The 26,639-nt window shown below is 43.7% G+C and overlaps 1 protein-coding gene across 1 annotated transcript in view; it reads left to right on the forward strand.

Moving 5' to 3' along the window:
- LOC137342738 (YTH domain-containing family protein 2-like) overlaps positions 1 to 10,855 on the forward strand; it is a 32,266-nt gene extending 21,411 nt beyond the window's left edge. The window contains exon 5 of the mRNA XM_068006904.1: positions 9,955 to 10,855. Coding sequence (XP_067863005.1) covers positions 9,955 to 9,978 — 24 coding nt within the window. The 3' untranslated portion in view covers positions 9,979 to 10,855. The remainder of the gene's footprint in view (positions 1 to 9,954) is intronic.
- The last annotated feature ends 15,784 nt before the right edge of the window (positions 10,856 to 26,639 follow it).

Below are 26,639 nucleotides of genomic sequence, written 5' to 3' on the forward strand. Positions count from 1 at the left end.
AAAATCGTGTTTGACCAACTTGATTGAGTTCTCTGATGGAGTAATGGAGAGGGTTGATGTGTATCTGGATTTTCGAAGGCATTTGTTAAAGTACCGCATAATAGACTTGTTAGCAAAATTAAAGCCCATGGGATTAAAGGGACAGTGGCAGCGTGGATACAGAATTGGCTCGGGGTCAGAAAGCAGAGAGTAGAGGCGAACGGTTTTGTAGACTGGAGGGAAGTATACATGGTGTTCCCCAGGGGTCAGTATTGGGACCACTACCCATTTTGATATATATTAACAACCTGGACTTGGGTATCGAGGGTATAATTGAGGGCAGATGACACAAAACTTGGAAATGTAGGAAACAATGAGGAGGACACTAACAGATTTCAGGAGGACATAGACCAGCAAAAGTGTTAGGCAATATGAGGAAACATTTTTTTACGCAGTGAGTTGTTATGATCTGGAATGCGCTGCCTGAAAGGGTGGTGCAAGCAGATTCAATAATAACTTTCAAAAGGGAATTAGATAAATACTTGAAGGGAAAAAATTTACAGGGCTATGAGTAAAGAACAGGCACGATGGGCCGAATGGCTGCCTCCTGTTCTGTATCTTCCTATGATTCTACTAGTATGATTAGGACAGGTGACCAAAAGCTTGGTCAAAAGTAGACAGCCATTGAGTTACCGTTGTAATGTAAGAAACACGGCAGCCAATTTGCCCACAGCAATCTCCCACAAACAGCAACATAAGATAATCTCTTTGTGATGTTGGTTAAGGATAAATGTTGGGCAGGACAACGGGGAGAACTCCCCTGCTCTTTGAAATATTGCTATGGGATCTTTTATTCCACCTGAGCCCGGATGGGGGCCTTGGTTTAACGTCTCATCTGAAAGACTAATATTGGAAGCATGATGCATATAGGCTGATTTTGCTGTCACAAGACCCAGAGTAAATGCAAGATCACTTTTAAATACAACTGTCCTTTGAACAGTTGAGACTTAAGCATACTCTTATGCTGCAGATAAGTTGGAACTAGCCTGCTGAGTGCCTATTAAACAGTGTTACCAGCATCTCTTGGACATAGCTCAAATTTAAAAGTGCAATCCAAAATGCTTCATCACTATTATTGAAAAAGCTTGTATTCAACACTTATGATTTGGCAGTCTTAAATATAATTTTTTTCTAAAAATCTGTAGAACCTTTGATCCACTGTAAACTCTCGAGCGGGAAGGTTTATCTGTTCGTGGATTAAATGAGCGAAGCATATAATGTAAATTATGAAATTTAGTCTTTAAGCATTTGGGTGAGTGACCTTATGGAGAAGGTAGCCGGTTGTGGAAATGTTCTGGAAGGAAGTCTACTAATTGTCCACACTGGGATAAATAACGTAAATACACGGCCTGGTCTTGAAAAGCAAATGTTGGGTTCCTCTTCCCTAACCCAAGATGCTGAGGCTTGTTGATTCACCCCTGATGCTGTCCTGTTTTTGCTCAGCCTCTCCTTGATCTGGATGGCTTACTGACTAAGCTCAGAGTCATTGAGAGACCCAGAAAAGAAAAATGGCTTTTGCTTAAGGGTGGAGATGATATGTACAACAACTTGCATTTATCGTAGTAAAACACCCCAAGGCGCTTCACTGGAGCGTTGTCAAACAAAATTTGACACCAAGAGACATAACTAGATTAGGACAGGTGACCAAAAGCTTGGTCAAAGAGGTAGGTTTTAAGGAGCGTCTCAAAGTAGGGGAGAGAGGCAGAGAGGTTTAAGGAGATAATTCCAAAACTTGGGGCCCAGGCAGCTGAAGGCATGGCCGCCAATGGTGGAGCAATTAAAATCGGGATGCGCAAGAGGCCAGAATTGGAGGAGCGCAGAGATCTCGGAGGGTTGTAGGGCTGGAGGAGGTTACAGAGGTAGGGAGGGGCGAGGCCATGGAGGGATTTGAAAACAAGGATGAGAATTTTAAAATAGAGGTGTTCCTGGACTGGGAGCCAGTGTAAGTCAGCGAGCACAGGAGTAATAGGTGAACAGGACTTGGTGCAAGTGAGGATACGGGCAGCAGAGTTTTGGATTAGCTCAAGTTTATGGAGGATGGAAGATGGGAGGCCAGCCAGGAGAGCATTGGAATAGTCGAGTCTAGAGGTAACAAAGGCACGGATGAGGGTTTCAGCAGCAGATGAGCTGAGGCGGGCGATGTTAGAGGTGGAAGTAGGCGGTCTTGGTGATGGAGCGGATATGTGGTCGGAAGCTCCTCTCTAGTTCGATGTCAAGGTTGCGAGCGGTCTGGTTCAGCCTCAGACAGTGGCCAAGAAGAGGGATAGAAGATATGAAGTATGTCAGTACTTGATGGATTTTACAGAAGGTGTGTGCTATTTTAATAGGGAAAGACTACATCTAAATAGAGAGGAAAAGAAAATTGAGCCACAAGTTGTATGATGCGGTTAAGGAAATAGTCAGTACCATGTGAGAAAGGAACTACTTGGCTCAGAAAATAGTCAAAGAAATGCCATTACCTCTGTTCGTTCCAGATATCCAGTTTGGTTGCTGTGCATTGTAGCAGTAACATTGAATAGGGAGACTATTAATAGAAATAACCTCTTATTCAGGTTATACTGCTCCATTTCCTTCCTTTTGCCCAATTTTCTACAGTTGTCAGTATCTCCCCCCAACCTGTAGTTTTGTGTGTGTATATTATATGCACGCAATCGATTTTGTTTTTACACACACGCTTGATTCAGACTAGTAGCTGTGATTGTTCCCTCTTGGGGAATAATGAACCGTTTTGAGCATGAGGTTGGTAAGTCTTGTAAAATCATCAGAAGCTTATAATATCAAGAAAGGAAGAAAAGTCCAGCCGATAGACTGTTCTTTGCAGAGTGTAATTCTGAGTGTGCAGTGAGTATACTTGTGCACAAATGAACTGAATTTTCAAATGATAGTTTACTTTAGATCATTCACTAACATCATTGCTAATGGCAGTAAATGCTTGTGTCTGTATTGCACAGTATGTATTCAAATTAATACTGAATTTTCGCTAGTCTTCCAATGGGAGCAGCTGGCAACATTTTGTATTGGTGTGTGCGTTTCAGAAGGTCGCTACATGGAACCCCAAATTAGCTCTTGCAGTAAACATTTGGCACATTTAGATAATGGAAAATAACAAATACCACATTACCTTTTCGATAAAGTAACGGCGAGATTAAGGCAACTTGGTCTTTTTTGCCGGCCAGGTGTCTGATATGCACGGAAACCCATCACCATTTAAGTCTCCAAAACAAACTACAGAGAACTCCACACCATGGTGCTCCTGATAGAATGCATGCTGTCTACTCCCAAAGAGGCACAACCACTTTCATAGTCCAGAGTTTAGGTGAGGTTGGTAGAACCAAGGCCTAGGGGTGATCAATTGCGTGCAGCAGTGCTGCTGGAGTTTAACAAGCTAAAAGCGCACGCAGCATTGGCAGGCTTCTAGCTGCTTGTTCAGCCAGTACCACATTGGTTTGCAGAGTTATCATTGGCTTATAGGGTTATCGGGAGCTGAAAGGGAATAATTCCGGCCCTCAGTGAATGATCTACCCCCTCCTGGTTCCTTTAGTCAGTCAGTCAGGCAAGCTGGCCAATTGTCAGTGGTATTCTGAAGTGCTGCTGACCTGCCTGGCTTGGATATTGGATTACTGAGCCTGCCACGGAGGTTTGACTTTGTTCCAAATGTTCAAGCCTATGAAGCCCAAGGCATTTTATACAAATTGTGCCAGTTTTTAAAAAAAAACACTTTTCCTCTTTTGCACCCCTCAATGTCTCCTGAAGACATTGACTCTTGCAGGGGTCTGGCTTAATGATTGCACTCTGATATACTAACCAAGTGGCCATTCTTCATGGGTGAGTCTTAACAGGCTGTTCTACTGATGTGTTGGGGCTATCATAGCTGAGCATAACCCCGTCTTCACCTGTCATCAAGCTCAAGTCAATCGATGGTGATCAGGAGCAGGAACTTTAACTGCTGTGAATCAATTACCTCTTAATTAAAATTTTATGTATTGGAGTTAGATTTCTCCCGCTGAAACAAATTGCACCTGATGCTATCTCTTTTTTAAAAAAGGAACCATCCTGTCAGTCTCCCTTATGCAAGTCAAGTTGTTACAGAGAACTGATAGCTTCAAGAGCCTAGTTGTAAAGCAGGTCGATTATTCCCTGGATGCAATTCATGGGGCTACATAAAAAGTTTAAATCCAACATTCTTGTGAATTTGCTTTTATCTCAGAGGGTTACTGAATTAGGATTTATCCACCAATGAGGCAACAATACCAAAAGCAGCCCTTTCTAACTTTCCAAGCCCATAAAATTCAAACAGGACAAACCAGCAAATCAGAAATTGAAGCACAAATAGTAGTCACGTGGCTCGGGGGCTGAGGGTAGCAGCAGGACTGAAGGCTGAGCAGCCCTGGTGTGAAGGACCTGAATTGTTGACACCAAACATTGTGCAGTTAAAACCTTTCCACCATATTGAACTCCATTGCACTGATGGAGTCAGTGGGGATGATTTTAAACCCCAAGAACGGGTGGGTGGGAGTTGAAAATACTTTTTTGGGTCGCGACTGCAACCCGGCTTTATTTCCAGGTTTAATGTTGGCGTGTAAAAGTACAAGCTTCTCACTGGGAATGCAAAGTCCGAGAAATTTTCGGTTGCGACCCAAAAAACAACTATTTTCACCCCCAACCCACCCGTTCTGGTTTAAAATCACCCCCAGTAACTCCTCCAGTCCCCAGATATCGTCAGTGCTCAGATTAAACAAATATTCAAATCGATAAAAAAATCCCAAAGGACATTGAAGGTCAGTCTTTCATTTCCTCAATCCTTTTTTTCTACCTTCTCTTCTGAAGGTTAGGACTGGCTGGAATACTGTTCCACGGACACCAGCAACAGGCTGCTTGTACCATGTGTAAGTGGTCATTTCTCACGTGCATGTCTGGATAATGAGTGTTAGCACAATGTTTTACTGGAAGGGTAGCGCAGCTGGACCTGATCTTGTTCTCTCGCTCGCACTCTCATAGGAGTCACTATGAGGTGGTCAAGATTAGGAACCCTGGCTTTCTTTGCTCCCCATCCGTCCCCTCTTAGTGAGATACTGAGGCCAGTTGAAGTACCCCAGCTTTTGGTTTGGCTGACATACTGATCCCTTGTTTCAATTTTTCGAGGTGTGAGGATTTTGCTCTTTGTTTTAGCTGATGCATATTTCTGTTGTGTAGTGCATACACTCACCATTGCAAAAGTAGAGAAACAGCGAATGTCACTGGTGTGGTGACAGTAATGTGCATTCATGGGTGTGAGAGGTTTAACATGAGCGAGGATACAAAGCAGTTTTTTTTAACCTCTTTCCCTATGGGCTGTACATGCTAATTAATCACTGGCAAATAGTAACTACCATCTACTGAAGTTGCAATATACCCATCCAAAATTGCAAGGGTTATACAAACCAGATATATTTGAGGTTTTTCTCAAATTAAATGTCCATGGTACATTAGCCCTTGTGCCAAAAATATTTTGATCTCTGAATTTCACCGTTATCAAATGAGAGGATTAGTTTCTAAACTTGTTACAGAAATTGAAGAATCAAAATATTTGATTCAGAGACTTCTTGGAATGAAAATGAGATCATCTGGGTTTTGAATTGGTCCTGAAAGTTCAGGCAGTCTTGAGATTTATTTGAATTTTTTGCAAATCTGTTCAGCATGATGCCATTTATTAGGTTACGTGAGGGTTCAAGAAACCCAAACTCTTGGAATTGCACAGCTATTGTGTTTTTAAATAAGGATAAAGTAAATCATACAGTGGACATCTCAGTTAACATCTATACTTCTGTAGAGGTGTCCCCTGTATCTATAAGAAATCTGTTTATTGCAAAAAAAACTGAGTGCCTTTTTTGTAAACTGCACACATAATTAAAACTGTTAATTCACCAAAGGCTGTTAAACATTTTAAATGCTTATAGTGTGAAATAAATACTCTGCAATACCATTAAGACTGAGGGGGCCAAGTTTTGTAAATGGGGAAAAGCTTTTGAGTTTCCAACCATTAATTTCTTCTTGCTTTACGGATCTGTGCAAGACGAGAAATGTTATGGTTTTTTTATTCGTTCATGGGATGTGGGCGTCGCTGGCGAGGCCAGCATTTATTGCCCATCCCTAATTGCCCTGGAGAAGGTGGTGAGCCGCCGCCTTGAACCGCTGCAGTCCGTGTGGTGGAGGTTCTCCCACAGTGCTGTTAGGAAGGGAGTTCCAGGATTTTGACCCAGCGACGATGAAGGAACGGCGATATATTTCGAAGTTGGGACGGTATGTGACTTAGAGGGGAACGTGCAGGTGGTGTTCCCATGTGCCTGCTGCCCTTGTTAGGTGGTAGAGGTCACTGGTTTGTGAGATGCTGTTGAAGAAGCCTTGTTGAGTTGCTGCAGTGTGCCGGTGGTGAAGGGAGTGAATGTTTAGGGTGGTGGATGGGATGCCATTCAAGTGGGCTGCTTTGTCCTGGATGGTGTCGAGCTTCTTGAGTGTTGTTGGAGCTGCACTCATCCAGGCAAGTGGAGACTATTCCATCACACTCCTGACTTGTGACTTGTATATGGTGGAAAGGCTTTGGGGAGTCAGGAGGTGAGTCACTTGCCGGAGAATACCCAGCCGCTGACCTGCTCTTGTAGCCACAGTATTTATGTGGCTGGTCCAGTTAAGTTTCTGGTCAATGGTGACCCTCAGGATGTTGATTGTGGGGGATTCGGCGATGGTAATGCCGTTGAATGTCAAGGGGAGGTGGTTAGACTCTCTTGTTGGTGATGGTAATTGCCTAGCACTTGTCTGGTTTTGCGACACTAGTAAACCCACCTGGCATTCTCATTAAGTAATGACTTGATGTCCAGAATCCATTATTTTTTTTTTGTCCCCATTTCTGTCCGTGCACCATGGGGATATTTTGTAATTACCAGTTGCACTGGCCTTGCAAGACCCTATTTTAATAAGTCACAATTGCCAATCAACTTGACATGTGCATCATCACATGAGATGCATTCTGCAGCATGCAGTCTGGGCTCTCAAACTAGTTAGTTTGCTGTTGAACTGTGATAGAATGCCTATAAAATTAGCATGATATTCTAATCTTGGCCAGTTTGGAATGGCTGTTCTGGAATTTGCATTTTGTCCAAATAAGGAGTTCTGGTGTACGCCGTGGATTGTAAGTGAAGTATAAATGTTCCTCTGCTGAGCTGCCTGCTTGAAATGGTGATACCACTGTTACATCACCAGTAGCTTGTGGGTTTCACATCCTGGGAAACTGATATTTTGCAATTCTGGGATGTCTGGAGCTGTGTTGAATCGGCTGCAGTGCAGATTTGAAAAATGATAAGTAGTGAGAAAAGTTAAAACGCGTAAGTGAGCTAAGACGACGAAAAAACGAACCAAGAGGGATACGTCCTCGGGACTTGAGATAACAGGAGAGACGTGATTGTTGGCTTAATCGCAGCTGTATTTTGCCATTGTAACTTGCAGTAGTTAGTTCTCAAACTTGATATAACTTTGGAATAAAAATGATCTATGGTATTAATCTTTGGGTATTTTTTGAGCATAAGAGAACAGTTTTAAAAAGATATATGTAAGAATCTTTTACCAATGTTTATGTAATCAATCTCTTTCTCATCGGCGCTCTCCCTTCTCCTCCTGAAGGTGTTGACTCTTATCTGGGGTGCAGTTTGAGGGCACCCGTCCTTTTTCGCCCTTCCCCCATCACCCAAGGGTGCAAGTGCACACACTAACGTCGTATCTATCCTGGTGCGATATACAAGTACAAAACAGTATGAGGTGCATATATATGAATGTAAAAATTAAAACAAATCTGCAGGTAGTGTTTTGTAAACTCACGCCAAGCTAGAATTCCTCAGTCACAGTGTGTCAGTAAATGCCAATTGCAAAAGAATTCTTTAGTTTTGAATGTAACTAAAATTCAGGGTTTCTAAGCAGTCGGGTCTGAATGACCAGTATCAGTGTATGCACACTCTGCCCTGTGTGTGATTGGCCTCTTATAAAGGTTTCAAGGCATAATATGTCAGCACTGTTGGAGTTGTGTAAGTGTGAAATGAACCTCAATAAAACAAAGTAAATGATTGATTTTAGTTCAGCCCAGAATAAACTTGTCATCCCAGGGTCTGAGTTTACTCATATTTTGCCAACAATCCCTGTTCCGGATGGATAAACTTGTCAAAGATTAGCATGGTTCTGGCTGTGATTTGTCCCTAATATAGAGTTTTGCTTTTTGGCTGTTGAAAGATAATTGGTATTTTGGTGATGCAAAATAGTCCCCAGGTTGTTTCTGCCATCTCTGTCTTCTGCCCCCACCCCTCATGGATGGTGGAAGAGAGGGGCAGAAGAACAGAAGTAAATGTTACAATTTTTAAAGCCACTTTTTAATTTTAAAAAATTGAAGTAACATTGAAGTTTAAATGACATTGGGGAATGAATGGAACAGCAGGTTTAAAAAAAAGTGACCATAGGGTGAGCTGAAACGTTAATTTATCTAAAATATTTACGATGTGGAGATGCCGGTGATGGACTGGGGTTGACAATTGTAAACAATTTTACAACACCAAGTTATAGTCCAGCAATTTTATTTTAAATTCACAAGCTTTCGGAGGCTTCCTCCTTCGTCAGGTCAACGATGTGACACCTGAAGGAGGAACATCGTTCACCTGACGAAGGAGGAAGCCTCCGAAAGCTTGTGAATTTAAAATAAAATTGCTGGACTATAACTTGGTGTTGTAAAATTGTTTAAAATATTTACAACTGAGGTTAATGTAGAAAGTTTATTTCTGATAGGGATGGCTATATTACTATAAAAGCTTTTTCATTGTTAGCAAGACTGGAATTTTCCTGAATCCACCAGTTTTAAGAAATAATTAGAAAATTAGGATTTTGGAGTGACATCTAACCTAGTTCTGCCCTTACATAACTTGTAAGAGTGACCCCTGGCCCTCACTAACCTATTCAGTCGAATTAGGCAATGAGTGCCAAGTTATCCTACTGTGGGAGCATTATAGTTAGATCTATACTCATCAACACTCGCGCACTTTGCAGCCAGGGTCATTGATAGCAATTAGGATTTTTAGCCCTAGCTGATTTTTCCCAACTCTCATCTTCATGCCCTATTCTCCATCTCCGCTGACCTCCCCCCAACAAGCCCAGAGCACTGAGGGTAGTTATTGTATCCGTGTTGTCCTGGTCAACATTTCTTTCTCAGTTGGGACCACCAAAAAGCAGATGAATTGGGCATTGATCTCGTTTGTTTGTGAGAATATGCTATGTGCAAATTAACTCCACGTTTTCCTACAAAGATGGCATAATTTCAGAAGTCATTAATTGGTTGTGAAGTGTTTTGGGGTGTTCAGGACGCCAGACATTGTGTAAATGCAACTTTGTTCTTCGTTTCTCACCTTGCCAGTAGATAATACATACATACTAGGTGTTGAACCTCAGACATTTCTGGTCTCTATATCTTAGTTTTACGTACTTGTTTTACCAACTGAGCCATCAGCAGATTTTAATTGATTGCCACAGATGGGTGAAAATAGATTCTTGGTTTATCGAGACCTGATTGATAATTAATAGAATCAAAGATTGTTCCAACAGACGCAGGCCATCGAGTCTGTTGGTATTCTCCACGAGTTACCTAGTCCAAACCCCCTCTCCTGCTCACTTCCCATATCCTTTAATATTTCTTTTTTTCAAATGGCTATCTTCCCCTTCAAAAGAATTTACAGACGATGATTCAATAACATTTTTTGGCAAAAAAATCATATTCTATCTGCCCTCTATGTAAAGGATATTTTTCTAATTTCTCTTTTTTAAAAAAAAATTGTGCGATTGTATTTTGTTGTCATTGAAACTTGAGCAGCTTTTGGAAATGTGTACTGAACTTTTTCCTTTTCCTTACAGGAACGTCAAGGTCGTGTCAAGTAACGGTGTATTCTCTGGAAATGTGACGTCGACTTAAATGTCGTGTCCTGATTTTTCTTCAAGAAATTGAGTGATAATGAAGATCTCCACCCCCATCCCTCCCTTTCCCGTTCCTCCTTTCCCACCCTCCTCTTTCATTTTCAGTGAATTCTACGACTTTCAGACTTGTAGTTGTCAAACTTAAACCTCTTCTATAGAACTATGGTAATGATAGCAAGAACTAGGTGGGGAAAAATGTTTAAAAATCCTTTCTCAACTATTGGTTGTGACTTTATAAAGTGGTACAACTTGTTTTCCTTCTGTTTAAAAAAAAACAAAAAATTTTTATTAAAAAAAGTAAATCATTTTTTGATTTTTATGGCCCGCGAGCTACGTTTAAATGCATTTCCTTGGGAAGAAGCCAGCCGCCACAAAGCATCTGAATTGTCGTCGCACAGCTGGGTCAGCACGTGGACAGATTCCTTCTCCAACTCGAGGTTCAATTTATGGAGCCCAAATTGTTTCATGCAGGCCCCTTTTGAGACCCGCCCCACCTTTTCCCGAAAATGCTGCTCGTTTCGTTTCAAAAAACGCTCAAGGAAAGAGCGGTTACTTTTCTGTTTGTCCCTTTTTGTTGCAAAAAAAAAACTGGTTACTGCTCACAAAAGTTAGTGAGCAAGTTTTTTTTAAATTGCCGCCAATTAAGTTTAAATCCACCTAATTAAAAAAAAGACTGGACTAAAGGAATACTGTAAAGAATTTTTTGGACACTGAACTTTGAGAAACAAAAACTGCTTAGAATCTTTTTTCAGCCCTCATCAACAATGAAAAGCTGGGAATTTACCCTTTCTTCATTATTAATCACTTCTCAGTAATAAATGTGATATCCTGTTCAGCAGAATGATTGCGTTTGATGCTTTATTTTTTGTCTTCCCTCCTTTCCCTGTTTGTTTTCAAACTGGTGCAATAACAGGTTGGTGGTCTGCTGTTGGGGAAGATTACAGGGAGCTGTACTCTGAAATCTGTCTCCTGCTGGTAATGTTTGGTGCTAACACTAGGTGCTGAAATGGGCGAGTAATCCCTCATTTTGAGCACACAGATTCAGGGAAGAAAAATCATGAGGGTTACAATCATGAGCAGTTGGTTTCTTTAGTGTTGGGATTAAATTTATTTTTTGTGTTGGTAACCATCTGCAACTGTCCATCTAGGGAGGTACAATCTTTACACTAAAATCCCTCTGCACCACCTGCGGTGAGCAAAATATTGCGTAAACATGCACGTAAGTGGTGAAATCTGCATGTCTTTTTGGGGCTAAATGTAATGCTTTATACATAGGTCACATCCTCCCTCCCAGTGGAGCAATTTCTGCGATGGTGATTGACCCAGCAGCACCATGCGATTGCATTGTTGTCAGTGGTTCTCCTGCGCTTTTTGGCATCACGATACTTAAATGGCAATTCTTTGTTCCAACTTCTCGCTTCACTTCTGATTTTAAATCTGAGACAGCCCAACAGGGAAGACCATTGGGTGAGGAGATGGCCAAGTGGGGTAGATATAGGGAGAGGAGACTTAAAATTAGCACCGGTGGGGAGTGCGGGTTGAAGTTGAGAGGGAGAGTTGCTATTTCAGTATCGAGATGATAGAGGAACAGAGCAATGTACCAGCTGAAATGAGAAAGGAGAGAGAAGATGCGTCTGAACACAGGCCAATATGTCGAGAATTTTGATGGATAAAAGTTATGCAATGTTGATGCTTGGGAGTAATGCATTTCCATTTATCTTGGAATTTGAGGGGGTCACCTTATGTGAGTATTTACGGTAACAATATCTTTGGTGAGGAGAGGGGTGCATGTTATGTGAGCCCATAATGTTTCTTTTAATTCCACTTGCTGTGGCACAGTATACTGTTCTATTGATCAAATACTTGTCCCTGCTCCCACCCCTACTGTAGCTGTGAAGCAGAAAATTTGATCCACAATCTCGTATAGATGCTTTGTAACAGACTGGTGTTTGGAGAAAGACCCATTGAGAATTGCCCCTGGTATTTTGTGCATTCCTCGGTGGGGAGATACCCAGCCTCAGCCCAGTATCTTGCCCACAGCGGAGATAACTAAGCATTGAAACTCATGGTGCAGGGAATTGTGGATCGGAAACAGGCCACTCAGCTGTGTGGTTAGAAGGCCACTTCTTTTGCCCCATAACTGTTTTTGTGTGCGGTGAAGCTCCAGTATGGAGATTTTTCAAGCTTTTGGGGTTCATATGGTGTCTCTGCTGAAACTGGGAAGCAACCCTGATGCTTTGTATTGTACTGATTCGTCGGTTCAATTTGGGGCCTTTGCGAAAAGTTGCTTATCAGCTTTTGCAAGATCAAACTCTGCTGGTATGTCATCGAACTGCTGTGGCTGTAAATCAAGGGCAGGAATTCAATCGGATAACTGTCCCTCTATAATATATTAAAAATCTCATGTCTCTAGGCACTTCCATTATAAATTCCTATGTCCACATTTATAATAGGAACGGCCTATGTAAACTTGTGATGCTGTAATTGCGTTGTCCTACCATTGGTGATGCTGTAGCCCCTCAATTTTGTGACTCCCAGCCCCTCAGCCTGTATTGCTGAACATGCCCGTGCTCCAACCAACTCTACTGTGCTTCGCAAACTGCTATAAGTTTTGCTGTTGGATTTTACATTGTATTTATAGTTAAAGTGTTACAGGAGAGTAAGGAGAGTGTGTCATTTTAAAATGGGTACTGAATTCTGTCTGTGCACGCTGATCTAATTATTTCTTGCCCTTCAACTCCAATTCACCTGAAGCCTACATTTGGTCTTGAATCCCCTAATGCAATGGCACGGGAGATGGACTAGTTATCGCTACTTAAATAGACCAACAAAATGCAGTTGTCAATTTTCTCAATCTCAGCCTGCCCCTCGGTTTATTTAGTGCTGTGGGTCTCCATGTGCTTTTGAAAGCTGGAGGTACTATATTTTCACCTGCTGTGTGTTACTCTAGCAAGATTTTTGGGCAATTTTTCTCTATTGTTACCTAAGTGCTCACTTACTAACAGTCCAATAATGGCTACTTACACTGCAACATCAGTTACTGCCACACCAATGTAAATGTTGCACCCATAAGGTTGAATTTTTTTAAAAAATCACTCTGCAAGTCTTGCTTTCTTCCCAGGTCTGTCGATTATAAAGCGCACTGAATTTATAATGCGTGTCACCTTTTGATTTCCGAATAAACCACCCAGTTCCTGGTTAGAATGTACAGAACAGAAACAGGCCATTTGGCCCATCTGGTCTATGCCGGTGTTTATGCTCCACATGAGCCTCCTTCCACCCTACTTCATCTCACCCTATCAGCATATCCTTCTATTCCTTTCTCCCTCATGTGCTTATCTAGCTTCCCCCTAAATGCATCTATGCTATTCGCCTCAACTACTCCACATGGTAGCAAGTTTCACCTTCTCACCACTCTCTGGGTAAAGAAGTTTCTCCTGAATTCTTTATTGGATTTATTAATGACCCCTAGTTGTGGACTCCCCCATAAGTGGAAACACCATCTCTAAGTCCACCCTATCAAACACTATCATAATTTTAAAGACCTGTATTAGGCCACTCCTCAGCCGCCTTTTCTAGCGAAAATAGCCCCAGCCTGTTCAATGTTTCCTGATAGTTATAACCCCTCAGTTCTGGTACCATCCTTGTAGAACATTGCTTTCTCCTTGAGCTGGGATTTGACAAAACAAATTAATGAAATCTTAAAAATTATTACAGGAATAATAGATTTATATTAAGAATATCAAATGCAATCGAACTGTAATGAACTTCGGTAACCTGGATTTGTGGAAATAAAATGATGAGTGAGTGTAAGATGCACACAACGTTGAAAGTTTTGCATGCTTGTCCTTGGTTCTACATTCTGTTTAAAAGAGTTGGGGGCAGTTGTGGATCGGTTGGTTTGCTTCAAAGGTGCAATTACCATTTACAAATATGAAGAATTTGCTTTTGAAGTAAAACTCATGTCTTAAAAACAAATGTCTTCCTCCCAACTCTGTTGAACCTGGGCCAATTCATGCTGGCGTATGATGTCTCCTTCACAATGGGCCCATTTTTCATATGTGAACCTGGTCTGAATGTGTTGGGAGCCCTGCCAGGACTGTGCAGGGGTTACTGGATAATGATCAGGAACCTAGACTGTTCTTTCTGTCCTTTCCTTTACCCCCCACTACAGCCTAGAGACACTGAGTACCCCCACAACCCGTGCTGAAATCAAGCTACCTCAGCACAAACCGTAGGATCATCTCATTTACCCACTAGGTCATTTGAGTTTGGGGGGTGGTGGGGGAAGAGATTAAATGAGTCTGATTCTTGGCATTCCGTTGGCAGCGAGCTGAGGAAAATTTTTTTCTTGTTGATTGATGTGAAAGGGCAGCCCTAATGATCCTTCTTGGCTCTGAAGAGACTGCCTCATGGTTTGAGGTAGGTAAATTGGCAGATGATGAAGAATCTTGATTTTGGAACACGTGGTACCCTGCTCCATCACACATCAGTGGCTCAGTGTGTTGAGCAATACAGAAGGGAGACAAGGACAGAGAGGAATTGGTCTGGTGGTCATTTTATTTGAGGTCACTGACATCCCTGGATAGTAAACCCTGTATTCCAATCCTCTCTTGGCTGGCCTCCCACCATCATCCTTTATAAACTTGAGCTCATTCAAAACTCTGCTGCCCATATCCTAACTCGCACCAAGTCCCATTCACCCTGTGCTCTCTGACCTACATTGGCTCCCGGTCCAGCAACTCCTTGATTTTAAAATTCTCATCCTTATTTTCAAATCCCTCCATGGCATTGCCTCTCCCTATCTGTGTAACCTATGACCCTCCGAGATCACTGCTTTCCTCCCATTTTGACCTCTTGCGAATCCCTGATTTTCATCACTCCGCCATTGGCGGCCGTGCCTAGGCCCTAAGCTCTGTCTCTTTCCTTTTAAGACTTGGTTTAAAACCTGCCTCTTTGACCAAGCTTCTTGTCACCTGTTCTAATATCTCCTGATGTGGCTCGGTGTCAAATTTTGTTTGGTAACACTCCTGTGCCTTTGGACGTTTTACTACGTTAAAGGTGCTATATAAATGCAAGTTGTTGTAACATTATTAAAGACCAGCCTTGGATTGCCTTGGACTTTCTCAAGCAGTAAACTTAGTGAAGCATTGGCTGAGGAGTTATAAAACGGAAGCAAATGGAAGTCTTGAAGCAACAGGTATATGTAAATAATCTTTAAGGTGGGTGGCTATTTTGAATTTTGCGTTAGCTGTGGTTTTATTAACTTTGTGAACAAAACCTAGTGAAATGAAGAATGACGTGAGTGTTTGCATTTTATTTTCTGTTGACTGGTGGGGAAATGGGAAGTGCTACAAGAAACTGATTTTAAAAAAAACCCTGCAATCTTTCACTTTTTGATAGGTTGCTTAATTGGCTGCAGCCAGAGGCAATTGTGGTAAGGATTGGTACATTGTGAAATTGGCATTAAAAGCCCTGGGCTATTTGTTCTGGCAAACACCTCTCGTCACAGCACCAAAGCTTAAACAAGTGACTAGCTCGGTTTAACTGCATCACTATTGACTGAGTGAGTACCTGGCTTGTATGGGCTAGGAAGACTCCACAAGTTCAAAGCTGTGTCTGTAATGATCTTAACCAGTGAGGCCTTCCATTAGCCTCATAACCTGTAAAATAAGAAGGGGCAAACTGCCCAAGATTCCTGCTCCTGATGGTTACCCAGTGGTCCCTGCTGGAAGTGCCTGTAAAAACAAGATCGTGCTTGGCTGTGATGTCCCCCTCCCTGGCAGTCCAGTTAGCATATCCACTCTCGAGCAATGACTCCGTGGCAGGTTAAGCAAGGTATCTGAGGGTGGCCAGTGCTTGTGGGATTGTAGTCCAGCAAGAGTCAGCACCTTCAGGAGAGAAAAAAATCCAAACTTTTCTACTGCAACCCCTTTATTCTCTAAGCAACATGTCTGTACAAGGCTAGCTGGGATGTACGCAAGAGACACTTTTTAGAATCTCCCCTTCCCTTTTTGTCTTGTATCCTCTGGGCTTCACACACTTTTGTATTATGATTTTTCCAGTTTAACACCAGTGAGCATTTCTTTCCTCTCCTGAAGGCGCTAAGCCGTGCTGGGTGCTACTGAACCTTCGATATCTTACCAAAGGGGTCTAGATGGTCATGGCCACTTACATTTTCAACCAGTACAGAAAAAATATAAAAAGCAGACTCCCTGAGACACTACTAGCTGCATAAAGTATGGACAGAAATCTGATCAATTCATGGACCCCCGTTTGAAACCAGTTCCATATTATAAAAAAGATTTACATGCGTGATACCAGAACTGAGAGATTATAACTGTCAGGAAAGACTGAACAGGCTAGGTCTCTTTTTGTCTCTCTTAGAAAAGAGAAGGATAAGAGGGGACATAGAGGTCTTTTAAGATTATGAAAGGGTTTGATAGGATAGACGTAGAGAAGATGGGGGAGACCAAAATTAGGGGTCATAAATATAAGATAGTCACTAATAAATCCCATAAGGAATCCAGGAGAAACTTCTTTACCCAGTGATTGTTGGAATGTGGAACTCGCTACCACAAGGAATAGTTGAGGCGAATAACATAGATGCATTTAAGGGGAAGCTAGATAAACAAATGAGGGAGAAAGGAATAGAAGGATATGCTGATCGGGTGAGATGAAGTAGAGTGGGAGGAGGTTTGTCTAGAGCATAAACACGCACAGACCAGTTGGCCTGAATGGCTTGTTCTTTCCTGTACATACTATGTAATTCTATGTATAAACCTATAGTTTACATGTGCAGCTTTGTATCTGTGCTGAGTTTGCAACTGTTTCATCGGCATATAAAACTAGTGAGAAAGCCTCAGATCTCAGCTGAGACGAGGTAGCTGTCCGTGGGGTGGGGGTTGATATTTGGTAAATGCCATTAGTTGCAGCAGCCCTTGAGTGCCTTAAGACTAATTTAAGACCATTTCTGCATGAAGGATCGGTTTTAAGAGCATCCCTTGTTGACACCATAGCATCACCTTCAAGTGTGAGAAACGATCCAAAGTATTCCTGTAGCACTTCTGTTATATCCAAGCACTCAAAGATTTCTCAAGTGGATTGGGACGGTTTTTGAAACTCTCCACAATTCTAAATTTGTTGCCTAGGTGGTTTCAGTATCTAACTAGCAATTGCTAAAATATACAGGTGGTTTGTGATCATTGAGAGCACACGAAGGGGATGAACACAAGAGGAGGAAGAAATGGGAAACCAGGAATAAAAAATTTGTCTCTGTGAACGTTCTGCCTTGTTGCTCGCTCCAGAGTAGCGGATGGGAATTTTTGTTTTTTGGCTCACTCTAATGGCTTGTGCAAGTTTGTACACTTCCACACTGCATGTCAGCCAGAGGCTGCCCTTGGCACAGATGCACCAGCTCTCACCTGTAGCAGACAGTATCGGTATACAGGAGCTGTGTTCTGCAGCACGCGACTGGCCTAGATTTCTGCCTTTGTGCAAGGTTTAGACATGTAGTTTGGAGTCTTGGGGACCACACACAGTTTATATCCCATTCTCATTAATTTTCCTTTTATCACAAGTTGCTGATACTAAAGGAGTTTGGGGTTTTGATTTAGGATGTATTGACCAGTGTGCCAATAGCCCTGTACAAATGTCCAGGCCTGTGAACTTTAAATAGGACAAACTAATGAATAAGAAACTGTTTTCACAGGCAGGAGGGTCGGTAACCAGCGGACACAGATTTAAGATAATTGGCAAAAAATCCAGGGGGAGATGAGAATTTTTTTTACACAGCGAGTTAAGATCTGGAATGCGCTGCCTGAAAGGGCGGTGGAAACAGATTCAATAGTAACTTTCAAAAGGGAATTGGATAAATACTTGAAAAGGAAAAATCTGCAGGACTGTGGGAAAGAACGGAGGAGTGGGACTAATTGGATAGCTCTTTCAAAGATCCAGCACAGGCATGGTGGGTTGAATGGCCTCCTGTGCTGTATGATTCTAAGACATCACTGTGCAGCTTGGGCTTCAGGATTTTAGTTTGGAAGCTGCAAAAATCTGCATTTTGACAGGATAAAATTATTTCTAACCAATTCTGGAAGCAAAGTTGTATCTTAGAGTTAGCCTTCCTGTTATACAGACCCTTAATTTTCTGGATAATACGTGCTTTATGAATCATGCCTTGCAATTGTTCCTCTGCTAGGCCTGCTACCCAATCCAATTACTCTCCATGTCCGTCAGTTGCTATTAGAAGCTGACATCTCTGTCATTCCCAGCTAGTGCCTTTCCTCCTTGATGCTATTGCATCGAAGGAGCTGATTATTAAAAAGGAATAAATTTCAAAATACTTGTACCATGAAATATATTTCTGCCCAGACAGGAGTGGCCTTTGATCCTTCACTCTGCGATGGAAAGAGTGGCACAGAAACAGCAGCAGCACTCAGTGCTAAGAAGAAACCAACTTAAATACAAATATATAAAACACACAACAGGTGATGAGCTGTTCTAGCGAGCCTGTCTTGTACTATTACGGTCTAACTTTTGCACATAATTCCACCCCTCAACCCATCCAGTCTTCTGGGAGAGGCACCAAAAAAAACCTTTGGCCCCTTTAGGAAAAAAAACTCTCGGGAAATTCCCCTCTGATCCCTGAAGGTGATCAAACAAATTACCAGTGATTGGGTGAGACATCCCTCGATTATTCATCAATCTTTTATATGTTTCCAATGGCAGGAGGGTCAGTAACCAGGGGACATAGATTTAAGATAATTTGCAAAAGAGCCAGAGGGGAGTTCAAGAGACATTTTTTACTCAGCGAGTTGTTATGATCTGGAATTCACTGCCTGAAAGGGCGGTGGAAGCAGATTCAATCGAAACTTGCAAAAGGGAATTGGACAAATACTCAAAGCAAAAATTTGCAGGGCTATGGGAAAAGAACGGGGGAGTGGGACTAATTGGATAGCTGTTTCAGGGACCCAACACTGGCACGATGCGTAGAATGGCCTCCCGTGCTGTAAGATTCGTCATTTAGAAAGGCATGGATTGATCAAGGACAGTCAGCATGGATTTGTTAAGGGAAAATTGTGTCTGACTGACTAACTTGATTGAATTTTTTGTGGAAGTAACATGGAGAGTCGATGAGGGTAGTGCATTTGATGTAGTCTACATGGATTTTAGCAAGGGCTTTTGACAAGGTCCCACATGGCAGACTGCTCAAAAAAGTACAAGCCCATGGATATCCAAGGGCAAGTGGCAAATTGGATCCAAAATTGGCTCAGTGGCAGGAAGCAAAGGGTAATGATTGACTGGTGTTTTTGTGACTGGAAGGATGTTTCCAGTGGGGTTCCACAGGGATCAGTACTAGGTCCCCTGCTTTTTGTGGTATATATCAATGATTTAGACTTAAATGTAGGGGGCATGATTAAGAAGTCTGCAGATGATACAAAAATTGGCCGTGTGGTTGATAGTGAGGAGGAAAGCCGTAGACTGCAGGAAGATATCAATGGACTGGTCGGGTGGGCAGAAAAGTGGCAAATGGAATTCAATCTGGAGACGTGTAAGGTAATGCATTTGGGGAGGGCAAACAAGGCAAGGGAGTACACAATAAATGGGAGGATATTGTAGGATGTAGAGGAAGAGAGGGACCTGGGAGTGCATGTCCACAGATCCCTGAAGGTAGCAGGGCGGGTAGATAAGGTGGTTAAGAAGGCATATGGGATACTTTCCTTTATTAGCGGAGGCATAGAATACAAGAGCAGGGAGGTTATACTAGAACTGTATAAAACACTAGTTAGGCCACAGCTTGAGCACTGCGTACAGTTCTGGTCACCACATTACAGGAAAGGTGTGATTGCACTAGAGAGGGTACAGAGGAGATTTACGAGGATGTTGCCAGGACTGGAGAATTTAACATAGGAACATAGAAAATAGGAGCAAGTGTAGGCCATTCGGCCCTTCGGGCCTGCTCTGCCATTCAAAATGATCATGGCTGATCGTCTAACTCAGTACCCTGTTCCCGCTTTTTCCCCATATCCCTTGATCCCTTTAGCATTAGGAAATATATCTATCTCCTTCTTGAATACATCTAATGACTTGGCCTCCACTGCCTTCTGTGGTAGAGAATTCCACAGGTTCACCACCCTCTGAGTGAAGAAATTTCTCCTCATCTCGGTTCTAAATGGCATACCAACGGTTTGAAACTAATACCAATATAAAACATTGGCTTTGGTCGTACCGGTTAATAGCTTCTTGTCCAGTTCGACTCCTGCTAGATCTTTGTTTACAATAAAAGAACTCAGGCAGTTTGAAGTCCTTTATTTCTGTCACCAGAGGGAGCCAAACTCCACCTTTCTGGTGTGTGTTAAACTTGTCTCTGACTCTAACTTCTCCTGGCTCTCTGCTGTTCTTTTTTCAATTGTAAACAATTTTACAACACCAAGTTATAGTCCAGCAATTTTATTTTAAATTCACAAGCTTTCGGAGATTTTCTCCTTCCTCAGGTAAATGTTTCAAGATCTCCTTGAAGCCTACGCATTTATACATATTGAATAATACATGGTGTTTACAGACTGCCCCTGCAACTGCCCGTTGCCAAGGCAATCACCGTGTTCAGACAGAGAGGTGTCATCTGCAGAACCCCCGAATACACATTCAACAAAAAAACAAACAGGGAAAAAAAACAGAGAAAAAAAAAACACAGAGAGAGGCAGAAACATCCGGAAGGCAGAGAGAGCCAGCAAATGACCCATTATATTAAAAACAGATAACATTTGTTCGCTGGTGGGGTAACGTGTAGCGTGACATGAACCCAAGATCCCGGTTGAGGCCGTCCTCATGGGTGCGGAACTTGGCTATCAATTTCTGCTCGACGATTTTGCGTTGTCGTGTGTCTCGAAGGCCGCCTTGGAGTACGCTTACCCGAAGGTCGGTGGATGAATGTCCATGACTGCTGAAGTGTTCCCCGACTGGGAGGGAACCCTCCTGTTTGGCGATTGTTGCGCGGTGTCCGTTCATCCGTTGTCGCAGCGTCTGCATGGTCTCGCCAATGTACCATGCTCTGGGGCATCCTTTCCTGCAACGTATGAGGTAGACAACGTTGGCCGAGTCACAGGAGTATGAACCATGCACCTGGTGGGTGGTGTCATCTCGTGTGATGGTGGTATCTGTGTCGATGATCTGGCATGTCTTGCAGAGGTTACCGTGGCAGGGTTGTGTGGCGTCGTGGACGCTGTTCTCTTGAAAGCTGGGTAGTTTGCTGCGAACGATGGTCTGTTTGAGGTTGGGTGGCTGTTTAAAGGCGAGTAGTGGAGGTGTGGGGATGGCCATAGCGAGGTGTTTGTCCTCATTGATGACATGTTGAAGGCTGCGGAGAACATGGCGTAGTTTCTCCGCTCCGGGGAAGTACTGGACGACAAAGGGTACTCTGTTGGTTGCGTCCCGTGTTAGTCTCCTGAGGAGGTCTATGCGATTTTTTGCTGTGGCCCGTCGGAACTGTCGATCGATGAGTCGAGCGTCATATCCCGTTCTTACTAGGGCGTCTTTCAGCGTCTGTAGGTGTCCATCGCGTTCCTCCTCGTCTGAGCAGACCCTGTGTATTCGCAGGGCCTGTCCATAGGGGATGGCCTCTTTGACGTGGTTAGGGTGGAAGCTGGAAAAGTGGAGCATCGTGAGGTTGTCCGTGGGCTTGCGGTAGAGTGAGGTGCTGAGGTGCCCGTCTTTGATGGAGATTCGTGTGTCCAAGAAAGAAACTGATTCTGAGGAGTAGTCCATGGTGAGCTTGATGGTGGGATGGAACTTGTTGATGTTATCGTGTAGTCTCTTTAGTGATTCCTTGCCGTGGGTCCATAGAAAGAAAATGTCGTCGATGTATCTGGTGTATAGTGTTGGTTGGAGGTCTTGTGCAGTGAAGAAGTCCTGCTCGAACTTGTGCATGAAAATGTTGGCGTATTGGGGTGCGAATTTGGTCCCCATGGCTGTTCCGTGTGTTTGGGTAAAGAACTGGTTATCGAAGGTGAAGACATTGTGATCCAGGATGAAGCGGATGAGTTGTAGGATGGCTTCCGGAGATTGGCTGTTGTTGGTGTTGAGTATTGATGCTGTCGCAGCGATGCCGTCATAGTGGGGGATACTGGTGTATAGTGCCGAGACGTCCATCGTGGTGAGAAGTGTTCCTGGTTCAACTGGTCCGTGGGTACTGAGTTTTTGTAGGAAGTCTGTAGTGTCGCGACAGAAGCTGGGGGTTCCCTGTACGATGGGTTTCAGGATGCCCTCGATGTATCCAGAGAGGTTCTCACACAGGGTTCCGTTGCCTGATACGATGGGACGTCCGGGTGTGTTGGCTTTGTGTATCTTTGGGAGGCAGTAGAAGTCTCCCACGCGGGGATTACGTGGGATGAGAATGCGTAGGATGCTTTGAAGGTCTGGATCGAAGGTCTTGATCAGTTTGTTGAGCTGGTGGGTGTGTTCTTTGGTCGGATCTGCGGGTAACCGTCTGTAGTGTTCCTGGTTGTCCAGTTGTCGGTATGCTTCTTTGCAATAGTCTGTTCTGTTCTGTATGACTATGGCTCCTCCTTTGTCCGCTGGTTTGATGACGATGTTGCGGTTGGTCTTGAGAGCGTTGATGGCGTTGCGTTGTGCTCGGGTGACATTCTGGACTGTCTTCTGAGTGCGGCTGATGAATCTGGCATTGACGCATTTCCTGACAGCTTGAGCATACATGTCCAGCTGAGGGCAGCGACCCTCCGGAGGAGTCCAGTTTGACTCTTTCCTCTTCGGTTGCTGTACCGCGGATCCCTCTGTCTGCTGTTCCGGATCGTCGATTGTCTCATTGGGTTCGCTGCTGAAATCTTGGGGTTTGTGGTAGAATTCCCGGAGCCTCATTCTCCTGATGAATTCCTCTGTGTCCGCCGCGAGACTAGTGGGGTCCATTTTGGTAGTGGGGCAGAAATTGAGCCCTCGGCTGAGAACTTCGATTTCGTCTGGTTGAAGGGTGTGGTCGGATAAATTGACAATAGACTTCCCTGTGGTTGCAACCGTGGTACCAGGGGAAGCTTGGTCGTTGCTGGTGGTGATGCCGAGTTTCTCAAGCTTCCTGCTCTTGGTTTTCATGTAGGCAGCGTAGTTCCGTTGCCTTGTCTGTTTGGCGGTATAACGTAGCTGGTCTGCTGTGTCCTGAGTACAGGTTGAGAGTATGGACTCTATCTTGGTTTCGAGGTTGTGGCGTCTGCTGTAGAGTTGGTGTATGAGATGGTTGCGGAGTGTGCGAGAGGTACGGCGGCAGAGTCTCTCAGCGTAATCCGAGTTGTATGTGGACTTGAGTGGGTTCGTGATCTGGAGTCCTTTCGGGATCTTGTCTGCTTTCTTGCAGCTCTGTAAAAACTTGATGTCTGTGTCTAAATGCGCGATCTTCTTGGATATCCTTTCCACTGTGAGCCGGCAGTTTGTGGTGTCGATGGTAGTCATGATGTGGAGATGCCGGTGATGGACTGGGGTTGACAATTGTAAACAATTTTACAACACCAAGTTATAGTCCAGCAATTTTTTTTTCAAGGGGAGTGTGGCAGAAAGAATGGTGCAGTAGGGCCATGGATCCAACCAACACTATTGTGGAGTAGCATTAGAAAATAATGCTGACTTTACGTCGTTAAATGTACATCTCTACACGCACATGCAAGCCTGCAATCAATAAGGGACACCCACCATGCACCTTTCTAATTAATTCTGTACCTGTCTATTATCTTTGGTGATATGTTCTGCTCTCATTATAACAGAGTCCTCAGAAGACAAACATTTATTGCATTATAATGAGCTGCACATTAGAGTTAATTCCCCTTCACGTACCGTATTAACATGAAAATGTTCGCTGTACCCAGTAATCTTCCATGGGCCACGATGCTCAAATGGAAAGGGATTGGTCCACAGATATTTTATTCCCTCTGTTGCTAATTTTGTATGGGAGGAAGTGGATTGCCCAGGTGTGACATCACAGATCCAACTACACAAAGAGGGTGTGACATCACAGATCCTACTACACGTAGATCGTCTGACATCACAGATCCAACTACACAAAGAGGGTGTGACATCACAGATCCAACTACACAAAGAGGGTGTGACATCACAGATCCACTCTATCCTCCACAAGTAATGCAGGAGAGCCCCGGGGCTCGACCCTCATTCCCACTCTGTTCCTCCTGTTCCTATCAATGGCCCCCCTCCACTCACACCCCCCCCCCAGCCAACTCTTTTACTGATGATTCCATTCTGCATTCAACGCCCTCCATGAGGTCGCACATTCCTGGTATTATCACCCTACAGACCTCTCTCGGTGCAATGTCTCTAATACTGCACCTTCATTGCCTCCGTGATCTTTAATGGACCAATGAGAATCTTTCCTCATTCAGTTCTTGAAAGAAAGTTTCTTTATGTCTCTCGCAAGTCTAACTGACAGATTCCACTCCCTCCCTTTGAGGCTCGACCCTTGGATTCTGTTCATCTATTGACATTCTTGGCTTCATAAGGTGTCATCTGTGGTTCAGTGGTAACACTCTGGCTTCTGAGTCAGATGATCAAGTGTTCACGTCCCATTCCGGAGACTTGAGTGCAAAATCTAGGCTGACACTCCCAGTGCAGTACTGAGGGAGTGCTGCACTGTTGGAGGTGCCGTCTTTTGGATGAGTTGTTAAACTGAGCCCGGTCTGCCCTCTCAGGTGGATGTAAAAGATCGCATGACACTATTGGAAGAACAGGGGAGTTCTCCCCGGTTCTCCCCGGATCTTGTCCTGAGGTCGTGAAAGACATTATATAAATCTCCCCCTGGCATTTATAGAGCACCTTTCATGACCTCAGGTCGTCCCAAAAGCACTTTACAGCCAATGAAGTACTATTGAAGTGTAATCACTGTTGTAATGTAGGAAAGGCAGCATCCAATTTGGGCACAGCAAGATCCCAGATAAATGACCAGATAATCTGTTTTAGTGATGCTGTTACATACATGGAGCAGGGACATTATCTGGGGAGTGCGGTGATGTAGGGGTGAGAGAGCTCGGTACACCTGTGAGTGCACCTGGCTGTTGCCGATTTGCCGCTGACGTGTTCAACCCTCACCATCAATGGAGCGTGAGATGGGTCTCATGGAGGAAGATGAGTTTGGAAAGGATGAAGGGAAAATGTGAGAGAAAATGCAAAGTGCTGAGATTTCAGGGCTAGATTGGTTGGGAGACTAGGGAGGGGGGTTGGTGTGGAGGAAGGGGAAATTGTACATTGTTTATTGAGTTGTTTGTTTTTTGGGTGGTCTCAGCTTTTCCAAGCTTTGTACAGTAATTCAAAGTTTTCCATTGCACCGGATGCACTTTTGGGACATTCCGAGGGAGCTGGAAGGCGCTGTCTGAAGGCCAGTCTTTCCCTGTGATGTCCGGCAGCAATGGACCTTGATTCTACTCCTTGAAATTCTCACTTTAATTCCTTCTCTGACCTAGGAGGGAGGTTACAGCTGATGGGAGCGCCTGAATTGTTGGGAGGAATGAGGAATCTGCAACAACGCGGAAAGCAAAATAGTTTTTTTTTGAAAAAATGGTCATTTTTTTTAAGAAGTCCAGTAATTATTCCCTTTTGTTTTCAAAGTCAGACATTCGCAGTGCAGACTGTACTCGCCGTTGTCCTGGCGATCGCAACGAAGCATCCATCCATCCATTCATTCCCTGGAAGGGAAGGGAGAGAGAAAAGTTTGCGGGGAAACTTTTTGTTTTGTAGATAGCGTTTGAAAGATTTTTGTTTTAAAAAATTGCAGACATCTCGCCTTTTGCGGAACAAACCCCGCGGGTGGGGGAGTTGGGGGACAGATCCCACCACCCTCTGCCCAAATCCCCTCAACAAGCAGAGTATGGAGAGAAACAGCACGAACAACGCAGCCGACATTGAGAAAAGAGCTGAAACTCCTCGGAGGTAAGGTCGAGAGACTCTGTTGCAAACTGCGGATAAAAGGCGAAGCTTAAAGTTTCCCGAGAACCGCAGACGCAACGAGAAAGCGCGAGTTAGAGACTAGGAGTAAAATGCCATCTCCCTCATTATTCCTGGGGCCCAGACTGTCTGAAACAAAACAATCAGAGGCCGTCTAGTCGCTTGCAATTTTTAAAATCTAGGTATTAATTTTATTCCCTCCCAGAGCCTTGGTTTTACCCTCCCTCCCCCTGCACATAATGTCGCGTTGTCCACACTCGCTTCTGATATTTCTAATAATCTGTGCAATCGAGCAGCGCACGAATAGTTCAACATTTTAAACATTTTAGTCGTAATTTTAACCAACAGAGAGGATCGCTGTCCCTATTTCGTAGAAATACAAGGGGGCAAACTGGAAACATGCACAGGGGCCAATGCGAGCTGGGGGACAATTACAGGGGCTCTCCAGTCAAAATCACCCCCTTTATTAAAATTAAATAGGTCATAGTTATTCTCTAAAGGAGTGTCTGTCGTCTGACCTCGGGCAGGAGGGGTTGCAATTTGGGCTCAATCCCTTGGGCTAGGAAGGGGGAAGTCAGCTCCTAATTGTCACCCAGTGATAGCTGCTGGAGAGTGGGGGGTGCGGGATGGGACCGGGTTGTGACGCCTCAATAGTGGAATGGCCCACCCCCGCT

This window comes from Heptranchias perlo, chromosome 26 (genome assembly GCF_035084215.1).
Source record: "Heptranchias perlo isolate sHepPer1 chromosome 26, sHepPer1.hap1, whole genome shotgun sequence".
In the NCBI taxonomy this organism is placed as follows: Eukaryota; Metazoa; Chordata; class Chondrichthyes; order Hexanchiformes; family Hexanchidae; genus Heptranchias; species Heptranchias perlo.